General features: G+C 37.3%; 2 protein-coding genes across 2 annotated transcripts; one reads left to right on the plus strand and one right to left on the minus strand.

Annotated features, from left to right (window-relative positions):
* Positions 1–4,239: 4,239 nt before the first annotated feature.
* Positions 4,240–5,265, minus strand: 2310057N15Rik (RIKEN cDNA 2310057N15 gene). The gene has a single exon (NM_027170.2). It carries the CDS (start codon positions 5,207–5,209, stop codon positions 4,607–4,609), a length of 603 nt encoding a protein of 200 aa, NP_081446.1. The 5' UTR covers positions 5,210–5,265; the 3' UTR covers positions 4,240–4,606.
* Positions 5,266–8,915: 3,650 nt separating this feature from the next.
* Gm5965 (predicted gene 5965) lies at positions 8,916–9,605 on the plus strand. Its single transcript, XM_030249362.1, has one exon. The coding sequence runs from the start codon at positions 8,955–8,957 to the stop codon at positions 9,603–9,605; it is 651 nt and encodes a 216-aa protein (XP_030105222.1). The 5' UTR covers positions 8,916–8,954.
* Positions 9,606–12,802: the final 3,197 nt, after the last annotated feature.

Consider the following 12,802-nt stretch of genomic DNA (forward strand, 5'->3'; position numbering starts at 1 on the left):
TTAAAATTTTCATTGTAAATGTCTCATTCATTTCCTTGTTTATGCTGATTATTAAGTACATTCCTGTGGCTGTGAATGAGATTGATTCCTTGATATTTTTAGTGTGTTTGTAATCAATAAGGCTATTGATTTTTGTGTGTTAATTTTTATTTAGCCACTTTTCTGAAAGTATCACCTGTAAAGGGTATTTTTAATAGAATCTTTAGGGCTTCTTATGTGTAGAATTGTATTATCTGAATACAGGCAGAGATTAACATCTTGTGTTCCTATTTGTATCCTTATATTTATTTTTATTTTCTCTTCACTCAAAGACTTTGAAGACTATATTGAATGGGAATGAAGAGAGTGGACACATTCATCTTTTCTGGTCTCAGTACAAATGCTTTCTCTCTTTCTCCATCAACCATGTTGGTGACAGGCTTTTCATATGTAGGCTTTATTATGTCAAAATATACTCTCATACACCTAATTTCTTTACAATTTTTATCATAAAGGAAATTTGAATTATTCCAAAGGCAATTCCTTCATCTACTAATATGAATATATTATTTCTGATTTTGTGGCTAATTGTGTGATAGATAATGTTTATTCATTTAGGTCTGTTGAATCAGCCATGTATTTTTGGAATGAAGCCAACTTGACCATAGTCTTTTTGATTTAATATTGAATTTGCTTTTTTGGCATTTTATTGAGAGTATTTTCATCAAGCAAATTAGTCTGTAATTTTATCTACTTATTGTTGTGAGTTTTTCTGATTTTGATGTCAGTGTAAAACTAGTTTCATAAAAAGGATTTCATAATGTTCAATCCTTTTCCATTTCATCAAACATTTGAGTAATATTAGTGTTAATACTTCTTTGAATTTCTGATAAAATTCTGCAATGAATTTATTTAGATTTGTGCCTTTTTTGTTTGAGGACTTTTTATCAAAGCTTTGGTGACATTGCGGGTTACAGACTTTTGCAAATCTTTTATTTAATCTTGCTTTAATTTGATATGTTATATGAACCTATAAATTCTTCAACATCTTTTAGTCTTTCCAACAAAGTGAAATAAAGCAGACTGTTCTGGATTTTTGTCCTCAGTTTGTTTCCAGATCTCATTGGTATCTGTTGTAATGGCTTCTTTTTCTTTATAAATTATATTTATTTGTGTCTCTCCTATTTCTTATTTTACTGAGAGAAGCTAATGATTTTTTCATCTTGCTCATTTTATGAGAAAACTATATTTTCATTGGTTTCAGTGCTTTCTGTTCTTGTCACTACATATTTTTTTCTTATTTTAATTATCTTTCAATGTACTACATTTAGGTTTAGTTTTGGTAGAGTATATTCTTAAGTTATTAATTTTAAATTGCTTAAGATTCTAATGTAAAAGCCGGGCGTGGTGGCACATGCCTTTAATCCCAGCACTCGGGAGGCAGAGACAGGCAGATTTATGAGTTCAAGGCCAGTCTGGTCTACAAAGTGAGTTCCAAGACAGCCAGGGCTATGTTTCCCAAGTACTGGGATTAAAGGCATGTGCCACCACTGCCCAGTTCTAAATTATTTTTTAAAAAGAAATATATTCAACAAAATGTTCTAAACTCAAATCCCAGTGCAGAATCAAAAGCAACACAATATTACCACATTTATAGTGTAAAAGGCCCAGAGAATAATCTAGAAAAAGAACTTATAGTAGTGATTTCACATATGTTCAAACAACTGAACGAGACATAGATACACTCCAAGGGAACAAAAGCAAAGAGCTGAGTGAAATGAGTAATCCAATTCAAAATATAAAAACAAAATTCACACAAAAAAAATGGAATTGATAAAGAAAGCCTAAAGCTGAAATGATGTTGGAAATTTAAAGGAAAAAAAATTGAAGAAAAAAAAAGGAAATTTAAAAATCTCAATAAGTTCCATTAAAACTTCAGTGGAGCCGGGCATGGTTACACACACCTTTAACCCCAGCACTCCGGAGGCAGAGGCAGGCGGATTTCTGAGTTCGAGGCCAGCGTGGTCTGCAAAGTGAGTTCCAGGACAGCCAGGGCTACACAGAGAAACCCTGTCTCGAAAAACAAAACAAAACAAAACAAATCAAAACAAAACTAAACAACAACAACAACGTCAAAAAACATCAGTGGAAAGTCTCATTAAATGAATAGATTGCATGGAAAATATAATATTCAGGCCTAGTGAAAAGCAGTAAGAATTGGAATACCCAGTAATCTTCAATGATAAAATTTTTAAAGGAATGTTGATGTAGCATGGAAAAACTTTGAATCAAGATGGAGGGAAATACTTTCGAATTGTGTTCATAGAAGGAGACTACTAACAGAAAACCCCTTAAAACTGTATAGAGATGCCTACCCAGATATGAGAGGCCTGTAGAGTATCACATTTACAGGATGTTCAGAGAAACTTCATGAGATATAGGGGAATACTAAAAACATAGAATATTGAAACTATATTGAAATATGTAAGAGACAAATGTAGGCTCATTAGAATAATGCATGATTATTGGATAAAAGCCTTTAGGGTCATGAGTTATAATTCAATTTATAGCTCTAAGAGAATAGAACTGCTAACCCATACTATTATACCCAGAAAAACTATCTATTAAATTAAAAGAAAAGTATGAATTCCCTACAAGAGAAGCATAATAATGTAGTTAATGATCACTAAGTCTGCTGCTCTACAGAGCATACTGGAAAGAATTATTTGAACTGAGGAGAAATATGAACAAACTCAAAGGGACATTGGCAGTTAAAAAAACAATAGCAAATCAGTAAATTATTAGTATAATGACACCCCCTAAAAAGAACAACGTGGTAATAATACAAAACTTTGGGGTATAATTCAATTATCTCAAGTTTTCAAATAGAAATTTACTAACTAACCAATTGGGTTAAAAATCGAACCCCATCATTTATCTGTCTCTAGGGAATGCATGCTGCCATTATCAATAGACACTGTCTTAGGATAAGAGGATGGAAACCAATATCCCAAAGATATGGACCTAGAAACTAAGCTGTTGTAGATAACCTCACATCTGACAACATCAACTTTAAACCACAACTTTCTTTTTAGAAGACTTCAATGTCACTACATTCTTTAAAGGAACCTCATCAGAAGGACATTATAATTCAAACACATACACAAACACAGATGAACCTAATTTCACTAAATAAATATGACCATATTTACAAATAAAAATTTATCCCAACTCAGTGATGTGTTGGGTGGGTGAGATCCACAGGCAACCATTCTCACTTCTAGACCTGAGTGGCCTATGTTGAGGCAACATGATCTTATCCATAGTTCTCACCCCTCCCCACTCCTGCTGTGGAACTCTTGAAGTTTATTATTATTATTATTATTATTATTATTATTATTTAATGATTGCTAATACAATCTTCAGTCCATAGCTTCCACTCTATGTTACAGAATTGGTGCCCAGGCTTATCTCTGACCCCTTTCTTTGGTCCATGACTTAAGCAGTCCTGAAATTGAAGCCTAGGTGTTCCTTCCCTGGTCAGCTCTGATCTTTCCTATGATACCATGACTCCCTTCTGGACCAACTTGATGTACTAATGGACCATACACTATTGCTTTGAATCAGCTTTCTTTTCCTGGTTCATTTTTTCTAACAAACTACACTTGGATCTTTGACTTTAACAATCAGAGTGAGACAAGTGAAGAAAATCTAGCATTTTTTTTTCTAGGTTTGAAGAGAGTTGGAAAAGCATCAGGAAGTAGGCCCAATTCCTGGACCCAATTATTACCACCTAAGATAATTGTCATTCTCCCTTCATATATTTTGAGAAAATGAGACAGAAGTGTCTAAACTCTGGGGGTTAGAGATGCAGCACTTTCAAGAAAAAGAGTTTATATCTTGAGAATCTTTCAAAGTTGATTGGTTGAATTCAATATGAATTTGGTTGAAAACTCATATTTGCATGCTAGGCTTAAATTGTTTTCTCAGAAAACATGCATAACCTTGTAAATTATATACTATAGTAATCTGGAAGAAAAATTATTCATATCTTTCAATCTTAGTAAATTCCCACTTTTGTGATCCTTATTTGCAATTCAAATCGCAATCTTCCAATTATTCACTAATCAAAAAATATGAACATGACAAAACTATTTACTCTCAAAATCTAGTTGGATAAAGGTATTGATATTTAGTTGAGTTCCCCAACCCATAAACGCAAACATAAAAACAACATAATAATACCATCAACAAGGCATTGAGGCTTCAGATTGCACAAATTTATTGGAATAAAATTTCAGTTTTCAAATAGGTTTGAATAAACACTAAATAGCTGATATATATATATATATATATATATATATATATATGGATAGATAGATAGATAAATATAGATATAGATGATATAGATATAGATATAGATTTAGATTTAGATATAGATACTTCAATAGCATAATATTTGAGGCATACTAGGGATTACACATTAAGATTCTAACAAGTAGAAGAGGAAAAAATTGTTACTGGAAAGAGGAAAGGAAAATTATAGACGATGAATAGTGAACATGTCTATGGAACATAGAGAATTTGATTTTGATATTGTAAGAATACAGAGAGTTAACTTTAATTTCTAGAAGCCAGTACCACAGACTGATCTATAACAAGAAGGTTGAAATCCTGTAGAAGCCACATACACTGGGTAGTAGAATCTGGACCCATAACTCAGGGAAGGGAAGCCATAGACTCCACAATCCAGGGATCTGAAGCCACTGGATCCACATCCCACTGGGTAGCAGCTTCTAGAACCATAGGCCAGGGAACTACAGCTTCTGGACCCAAAGCCCAGAGAGCCAGCATATGTGCCCTGGCAGGGACGGCAGGGTGTGGAGCTCCTGGGGTAGTAGCAGGGCTTCTGGCAGGGACTGGGCACCACACAGGACCTCTGGCAGCGGATGGGCTCAATGCAGCTCTCCTGGCAGCGGATGGGCTCAATGTAGGTCTCCTGGCAGCGGATGGGCTCAATGCAGCTCTCCTGGCAGCGGATGGGCTCAATGCAGCTCTCCTGGCAGCCACTGCGCACAGAGGAGCTCAGCTGGCAGGTGCTGGGAGAGCAGCTGGTAGTGGTGTAGACCAGGTTGCTGGGGTAGGAAGAGCCACGGCAGGATCCTGAGGAGGGCAGGCAGCTCCTAAGGGAGCGGGAGGAGAAGTTTCCAGAGCAGCAGCTGTAGGCCATCTTGAGAGGAGATGTAACTTATGCTGGATGTAACTGAGAAGATTCTGAATTTGAATGCCATCCACTGGAGAGTTGAGTTTATATACTCTCAAAAGCAGGTGTGGTACCCAATAGCATCACCCTTGGTGTGTTTGAGTGCTTCCTGGTTTACAAATGAATAGTTTTCTGAATAATGTATTTATGGGTGTTGCAACTTTCTTATAGCTATGACAATGAGCCAGTCACGGATGCCATGACTGTTTTACACTGATACCTATTCACTGTGTCCAGGAAAAATCTCTGTTTTTCCATATGGTCTGACTTTTATATGTTTGTCCAAATGTTCTGAGGAATATGCTTTTCTTTCATAGGAGGAGATGTGAGGAAATTGCTCTTCTTTTAGTTAATGAATTGCAAGCATCACTTTGTGTTCCCTTTGAAAGATTACTTGTTGGCACTATTTCTCATTGTTCATTATTATTCTCTGTGGATTCATAGTATTTCCCATGTTCTTTACCTGCACTAGCTAGGGAAGAGCAGAATACATTGAATGAGACTGAACCTAAAAGGAAGAGAAAACACAGAGATTAAAGCTGTGGTGGCTGCAAGGAGAGTATTGAAGCAGAGTCACAAGCACAGGGCATTTTGGACCTTTATGAATGGAGTCAAAGAAATGATAAAAGGAGACCATTTCATATCCTAGGTATCTGGCATGGCCCGAGGTGACACTGGATTCTCATCTGTTTTGTACCAGCATGGACAAGTCAGTTTTAACTCTTCAGGGACAAAGAGACTCAGTTGACTATTGCCCTCTATCCTGTAGGTTCCAGAAGGTTGGTTTGCAAGAACTAATCCCAGGGAGTGACTAAGTTTAGGTAAAGTAAATAATTTCTAGGAGATGCTGATGATAAACTATAATAGAGGATGCTGATTATGGTACCTAAGGAAATACACAGAGGCACTCTGGGTCTTAGGAACTTTTGGTTTTGTTGAGCTCTTAGGAGAGAGTCTGGAGAAGAAAAACAAATTCAAAGTCCCAACAAATCTAATCTTATACAGCTTTGAAAATTAAAATGGTTTTTGATAGATATGAGAATTGAGATACAAATTTTGTCTTCAACATGTGAAACAGGGTTGGGAAAGAATAGACTACCTCACTCAGGGATCCATCCCATAATCAGCCACCAAACCCAGACACTATTGCATATGCCAGCAAGATTTTGCTGAAAGGACCCTGATATAGCTGTCTCGAGTGAGGCTGTGCTAGTGCCTGGCAAATACAGAAGTGGATGCTCACAGTCATCTATAGGATGGAACACAGGGCCCCCGATGGAGGAGCTAGAGAAAGTACCCAAGGAGCTGAAGGGGTCTGCAACCCTATAGGTGGAACAACAATATGAACTAAGCAAGTACCCCTGGAGCTCGTGTCTCTAGCTGCATATGTAGCAGAGGATGGTCTAGTTGGCCATCATTGGGAAGAGAAGCCCCTTGGTCTTGCAAACTTTATATGCCTCAGTACAGGGGAATGCCAGGGCCAAGAAGTGGGAGTGAGTGTGTAGCAGAGCAGGGCAGGGGGAGGGTATAGGGGACTTTCAGGATAGCATTTGAAATGTAAATAAAGAAAATATCTAATAAAAAAAGGGAATATCATTTCAATTGTTTGCTTATTTATTGAAGCTCAGATGCTTTTGGCATCTCTGTGCAGGCCACATCTAGATAATATCCACTAAGCTAATCTTTAATGTTCTCACATAACCACCTACTTCAAGAATAAAAGTAATATAAAGGACTGGTTTAAAAAAGTATTGCTTAATATTAGCAGATGAAAGGATATGTTGATCTGTCAATTTGAGGAATATACCATTATTTATTTGAAATCATGACCAATGTTTTCTACACCAACATTTAAAAATAACCTATAGTTCTACTACATAAACGTTCAAATTATATGTTCAAAGCCAATGAGATCAAGACTTATTGATAATGGTAGACTAGCAAATGGTGGAAATGGTGACTGACAAGCTATGGAAAACCATGGCTCCCAAGAACACTTGAGTTACACACGTTTTTCACATTTATGCTTTTCCATGTTAATTGTTAGAATCGTTCCACTTGGCTGGATAATATCAAGTAATATATGTATTACACTCACAAATGAACTTCCTCGTACCATTCTCAATCTATTATCAAGATGTCTGGCCTTTATTACCACTGTGACAACAGTCATAAAGCTTTGGAGAGCATTATTAGGACTCTTAGGACCAGATTATGAAATCAAATTGTCAGAGTTTGAAAAACTTGCTATGTCTAATATGAACTGGATTTTACTTTACCCTAGGTGATATTTTTTCCACCAATGGGCTGTTGTGTTATGTAGGCTGTTGTTTCATTTCTTCTTTAAGGATGGAATAAAAACCTTATTATTAGTATAGGTAAAAGTTATTGAAAACAACTGCATTGCTATGCACAGAACTGATATACCAACACATTCATTTGCTAAGATTAAGTGATAAATGTAAAAGCATCCACATTTCAATTTTATTCAATTTTATTAAAGTATACATGGTTATATGAGGAGAGGGCCAAACTTTGTCTCAGAAGACATTATTTGGATATAGGTTAGATATAAAGTCCTAAGTGAAACTCTGACTTTTACTTGTTTAATTGTTTTGATTAATTAAATCACATATTTATTATAAAGGTTTTCCATGTAACATATTTTGATCATTTTTCTTGTTCCCAGTCATTCGTAGATCCTTCTTATTCATTTGACTTCATGTTCTCTCTCTTTGTCTCACTCTGTCTCTCTCAAAATGTAAACAAAAATCTAAAGTACATATGCAACTCAAAAAAATTTATTCATCAACTCTACTTGACACAGCCAAGAAAAAAAAAAACATCTATATGAATTATCAGGTATCTAACAACAGACTTTATTTTTTAAACAGTACAGGCATAATTTGTTTTTATTCATGTTTTGCACACCATTTTGTTAACTAGAATCCCCCCCCCCATTTGAAAGGACTCAGGACAAAGAGGTAAGAGAGAGACTGATAGAATCTCATGGTTGTGATGCAGCCCCTCAGTTCTGTCACTTGTGATCACAAAAACTTCAACTGCCTTCTCTATCTTCCTGGGTTCAACCCCATTTGACTTTTCTTGACTTATATGGTTTCCCTGTCCTTAGAGTTAAACCACATAGGTAATGTTATACAATCCATACAGAATACTGGAAAATGAGAAGGATGGTGACAAGTAAGAGCCATCTTCAGTAGGTTCCATAGAAAACACAAAGTAATAATCCCAATTCATTAACAAGAAGGACAGCAAATTACTGTCATACCACACATGGAGAAGAAAAGTATTTTCCTCATAACATCCTATGAGAAAACACATAAAATTTATGTCATGAGGAAAAGAGGAAAAGGAAGGATTTCTTTTTGGGGGATGTGATAGAATAGGCATTACTGTAAAACAGTCATGGCATCTCTGGCATAGGAACGACTCATCATCATTTACTTTAATAAAACGACAGCACCCATAAACATGATGTGCAGAAAGCCATGCAAATGCAATGCAATTACAGAGATTACTGAGTTGCACATTTGTAAATGAGGAAGCACACAAACATGTCAGGACGGCTCTGTTGGGTACCACACCTGCTTCTGAGAGTATATAAACCCAGCGCTCCACAAGGTGACATTCAAACTCACAAACTCAGAATCTTCTCACTTACTACCACTAGAGCTCACATTCCCTCTTCAACATGGCCTACAGCTGCTGCTCTGGAAACTTCTCCTCCCGCTCCCTTAGGAGCTGCCTGCCCTCCTCAGGATCCTGCCGTGGCTCTTCCTACCCCAGCAACCTGGTCTACACCACTACCAGCTGCTCTCCCAGCACCTGCCAGCTGAGCTCCTCTGTGCGCAGTGGCTGCCAGGAGAGCTGCATTGAGCCCATCCGCTGCCAGGAGAGCTGCATTGAGCCCATCCGCTGCCAGGAGAGCTGCATTGAGCCCATCCGCTGCTCTCCCAGCACCTGTCAGCTCAGCTCCTCTCTGAACACTGGCTGCCAGGAGACCTGCATTGAGCCCATCCGCTGCCAGAGGTCCTGTGTGGTGCCCAGTCCCTGCCAGAAGCCCTGCTACTACCCCAGGAGTTCCACACCCTGCCAGGGTACATATGCTGGCTCTCTGGACTTTGGGTCCAGAAGCTGCAGTTCCCTGGCCTATGGATCTAGAAGTTGCTACCCAGTGGGCTGTGGAAACAGTGGTTTTAGATCCCTGGATTGTGGAGTCTATGGCTTCCCTTCCCTAAGTTATGGGTCCAGATTCTACTACCCAACCTACATGGCTTCTAGTTCCTGCCAACCATGCTACAGACCAATCTGTGGATCAGGCATCTATGGGATCAACTGTTAAGTCTTTAACTCTCCTATGTCAGTCTATGCTCTGAAGCTATTGTTTTCCTGATTAATCCCTACTGATATCTTATTATCCTTCCATTAACAGCTTCTTTCTTCTCCAAATTCTGGCAGATTGTGAGATTAGTGGGTAACCTGAAATTGTCTAGAAGATGTTACTCAAGGGACTGCAGGTCCAGTGGCTTTAGATCTTTGCATTACGGAGTTTATGGCTTCCTGTTCCTGAGTTATGGTTTAGGTTCTTCTACTTGGCTTTGCTCCATTTCAACCTCACACATCAAGCACCAGACCTGGAGTTTTTGGATGCACCATGTTTAATCTTTGTAGTCTTTTAATATCAAAGTTAAAGTCTCTGTGTCCTTTGGCTAATGTTTTTGTTCTTATTCCTTACCATTGTCTTTTTGGCTGTCCATCAACTACTTCTTCCATCCTCAACTTCTGGTAGATTCTCAGATTAAAGCTATCTCAAAAATATATGTCTTACTGCATGTATTCTCAAAGATATATTTGAATTTAATCCAAATATATTATATCCAAATATATTTCTTTCTTGAAAATGAAGATTTTAATCTAATAAATTTGATTTGGGCAATCTGAAACCTCGATTTATTGTTCAAATTCTTACCATTTTGGGTATAGCATGTTCAGTTAAGCATTTGTAAGTCTTTAATAGTAATCAGCAGGATTATTTGACTGGATGAGTGAACATTATTTTGTACATGGGGATGTGTTAGTGGGAGTAGTGAGTTCTGGGACAGCATTCATTGACATCTGCAAGCAGGGTTCAAACTGCAAAGAGAATGGTTAGAGATAGGAGGACATGAATTCCTCCATACCCTGCAAATTAGTCATTATTAACATGAGAGCTGGAAATGCAAGTACCAAGACTATATGACATTACATAATTCATATGGTGAAGTTTGCACACAAGCAAACATCTATCTCTAGAATTTGAATATAGATTTTCAGCAAGAAGCAACCATGTGTTTTAAGCAGCGCTCAGAACAGTGAGCTGTTCTGTGTTAATGTTGCTCTCCCTGCTTCTCCAGTTTTGGGTGTTATTACTGCATCTCATCTCTAAGCATGTGTATGGAGAATCCAGTGAGTTGTGCTCATAAGAAGCTGCAGCAACTCGATGCTTCTCCTAGAGTCAACTTCACTCAACAGAAAAGCCATATCTCTAGGAAAATTTAGGTCTACCTACTTTGTCACTCTAGGTCTCAAAGACAAGTTGAGGCTACACACCTGGGTACAATATGAGAAAGGAGACATTAAGGAATCATGAAAATTAAAGGTTGAAAAGATTTGAAAAAATACTAATCCAGTTTTTGAAAAGCGTGTATTTTAGTGTTTTTATAAGGAAAAACTGGAGTGCAACGTTCCAGGGACCCCCAGAGGGGTTTTGAAAAAAACACATATTCTTCTAGTTCATGGGATGAAAGTAGTTAAGTTTCAATTAAAAATTACACCTTCAAGAATAAGGTATATAATTTAGTGAGTTATGTCTGTGTACGAGTGTTTGCCTGCATGTATGCATGTGGTTTACCTGAGTGTCTGGGTGCTGAAGATTACAGAAGAAGCTATTGGATAGCCTGGAACTTTAAGTACCTCGCTAGTCGTTGTAGTTTATAGGTGTCCAATTAGTTGTGACTCTTGAATTCTCCTTCCCTTAGCAACTTACATAACACATAATCTGAAAGCCAGAAATCACAGAGCAGGCTTTCAAATAAAATCCAACTAAAATTGCCTAAGTCTTGGTTCCACAGTCTATCCTGTCTTCAGAAAGAGGAACTTAGCTGCTGGCAAGGCACCAAGGACAAAGACAAAATCAATATTTATTTGAGAGTTTCTTGAACTGTCTTGAACAACAACTGAAAAAGGGGGTTCTTATTTTTCATGCCTAGCTTTGTGGTATATCTATCTATATCTATATATTTATATCATCTATATCTATATAATCCATATAAATATATAAAATATATGTCACATACATACACACATACACGCACTTTATATACATATGCATACATATACATATATATAATTTTAGGTAAATTTTATACATATGATCCCTTTGGCTTTTTCAAACACCTTAGTATTTCTTTTCCATCTTCTCCCCTTCTCCTACTGTGTTGAGTACTCTTACTTCCACAGCTTGGTTTTAATTGGCTATTTTATTGATGTTTAGCTTTTTAAGTTATTTGTATTGTCTAAATCTTAATCCAATACCAGATGGATAGTTGGCAATGATTTTATTCCAATTAGTAGGCTGCTCCTTCACTCAACTGAAGTTGTCCTTTCCAAAAGAAAATGCTTGAATTGCATGATTTCTCATTTGTCTATTGTTAGACTGACTTCCTGCACTAGAGAAATCTTATCCAGAAAGTGCATGCCTGTGCCTGTGAATTGAAACATATACCCTACTCTATCCTCTAGAAGTTTAAGTGTATCAGGTGTTATGATGAGGTCCTTGATCCATGGGGATTGAGTGATGTTCAAGGTGGGAGATATGGAAAGGTCTAGCTTTCTTTATGTTTAGAACCATATATATATATAACAGTTGCCTTTTCTTCAAGGACAAAATTGTCCTTGTTACCATGGTAATGGTTAGGTTGCTTGCATGCTTGGATCTGCATCCTCTATTCCCTCTCATTTTTCATGTCTGTTTTGTGTCAGTAATATACTGTCTTAATATTATGGCTCCATAGTATATAGGTTGAAATTAGTATAAAACTTCCCATAGTGTGGGTTTTCATTCCAGGTTGTCTTGACTGACCTCAGTTGTATTGCCACCTATGAGGATTTTGAATCTGCTCTTCTATGCAAGCTCACATTCTGAGATTCAGCACCCAGTGGGCAGGCCCTCTCCTCTGTTGATGTTGGGTTGACCTTCCAGAACTAGATCCTCTGCTTTGATTAATTTCTATTCTGATACTCATTCTCTTCAAATCTGAACAACTTACTTCAATCCCAGACTACACAGTTTCTACTCTGTACTTTAGAAATTGTGGTTTGTGTTCCACTGGTCTGTGTCATCTCTGACCACGATTCTGAAGTCATGACTTCTATAGTCCCAAACTGGCAACCTGTGTGCTCATCCCACTGGTTAGTTCTGACTCTATTCCTGGGACCATAACTTCCTGCTGCCCCAGTTGAAGAACTTATAGCCAGTGTACCACTGCATAAGTTGGTATC

The sequence above is a fragment of the Mus musculus genome, chromosome 16 (assembly GCF_000001635.26).
Source record: "Mus musculus strain C57BL/6J chromosome 16, GRCm38.p6 C57BL/6J".
Classification (NCBI taxonomy): domain Eukaryota; kingdom Metazoa; phylum Chordata; class Mammalia; order Rodentia; family Muridae; genus Mus; species Mus musculus.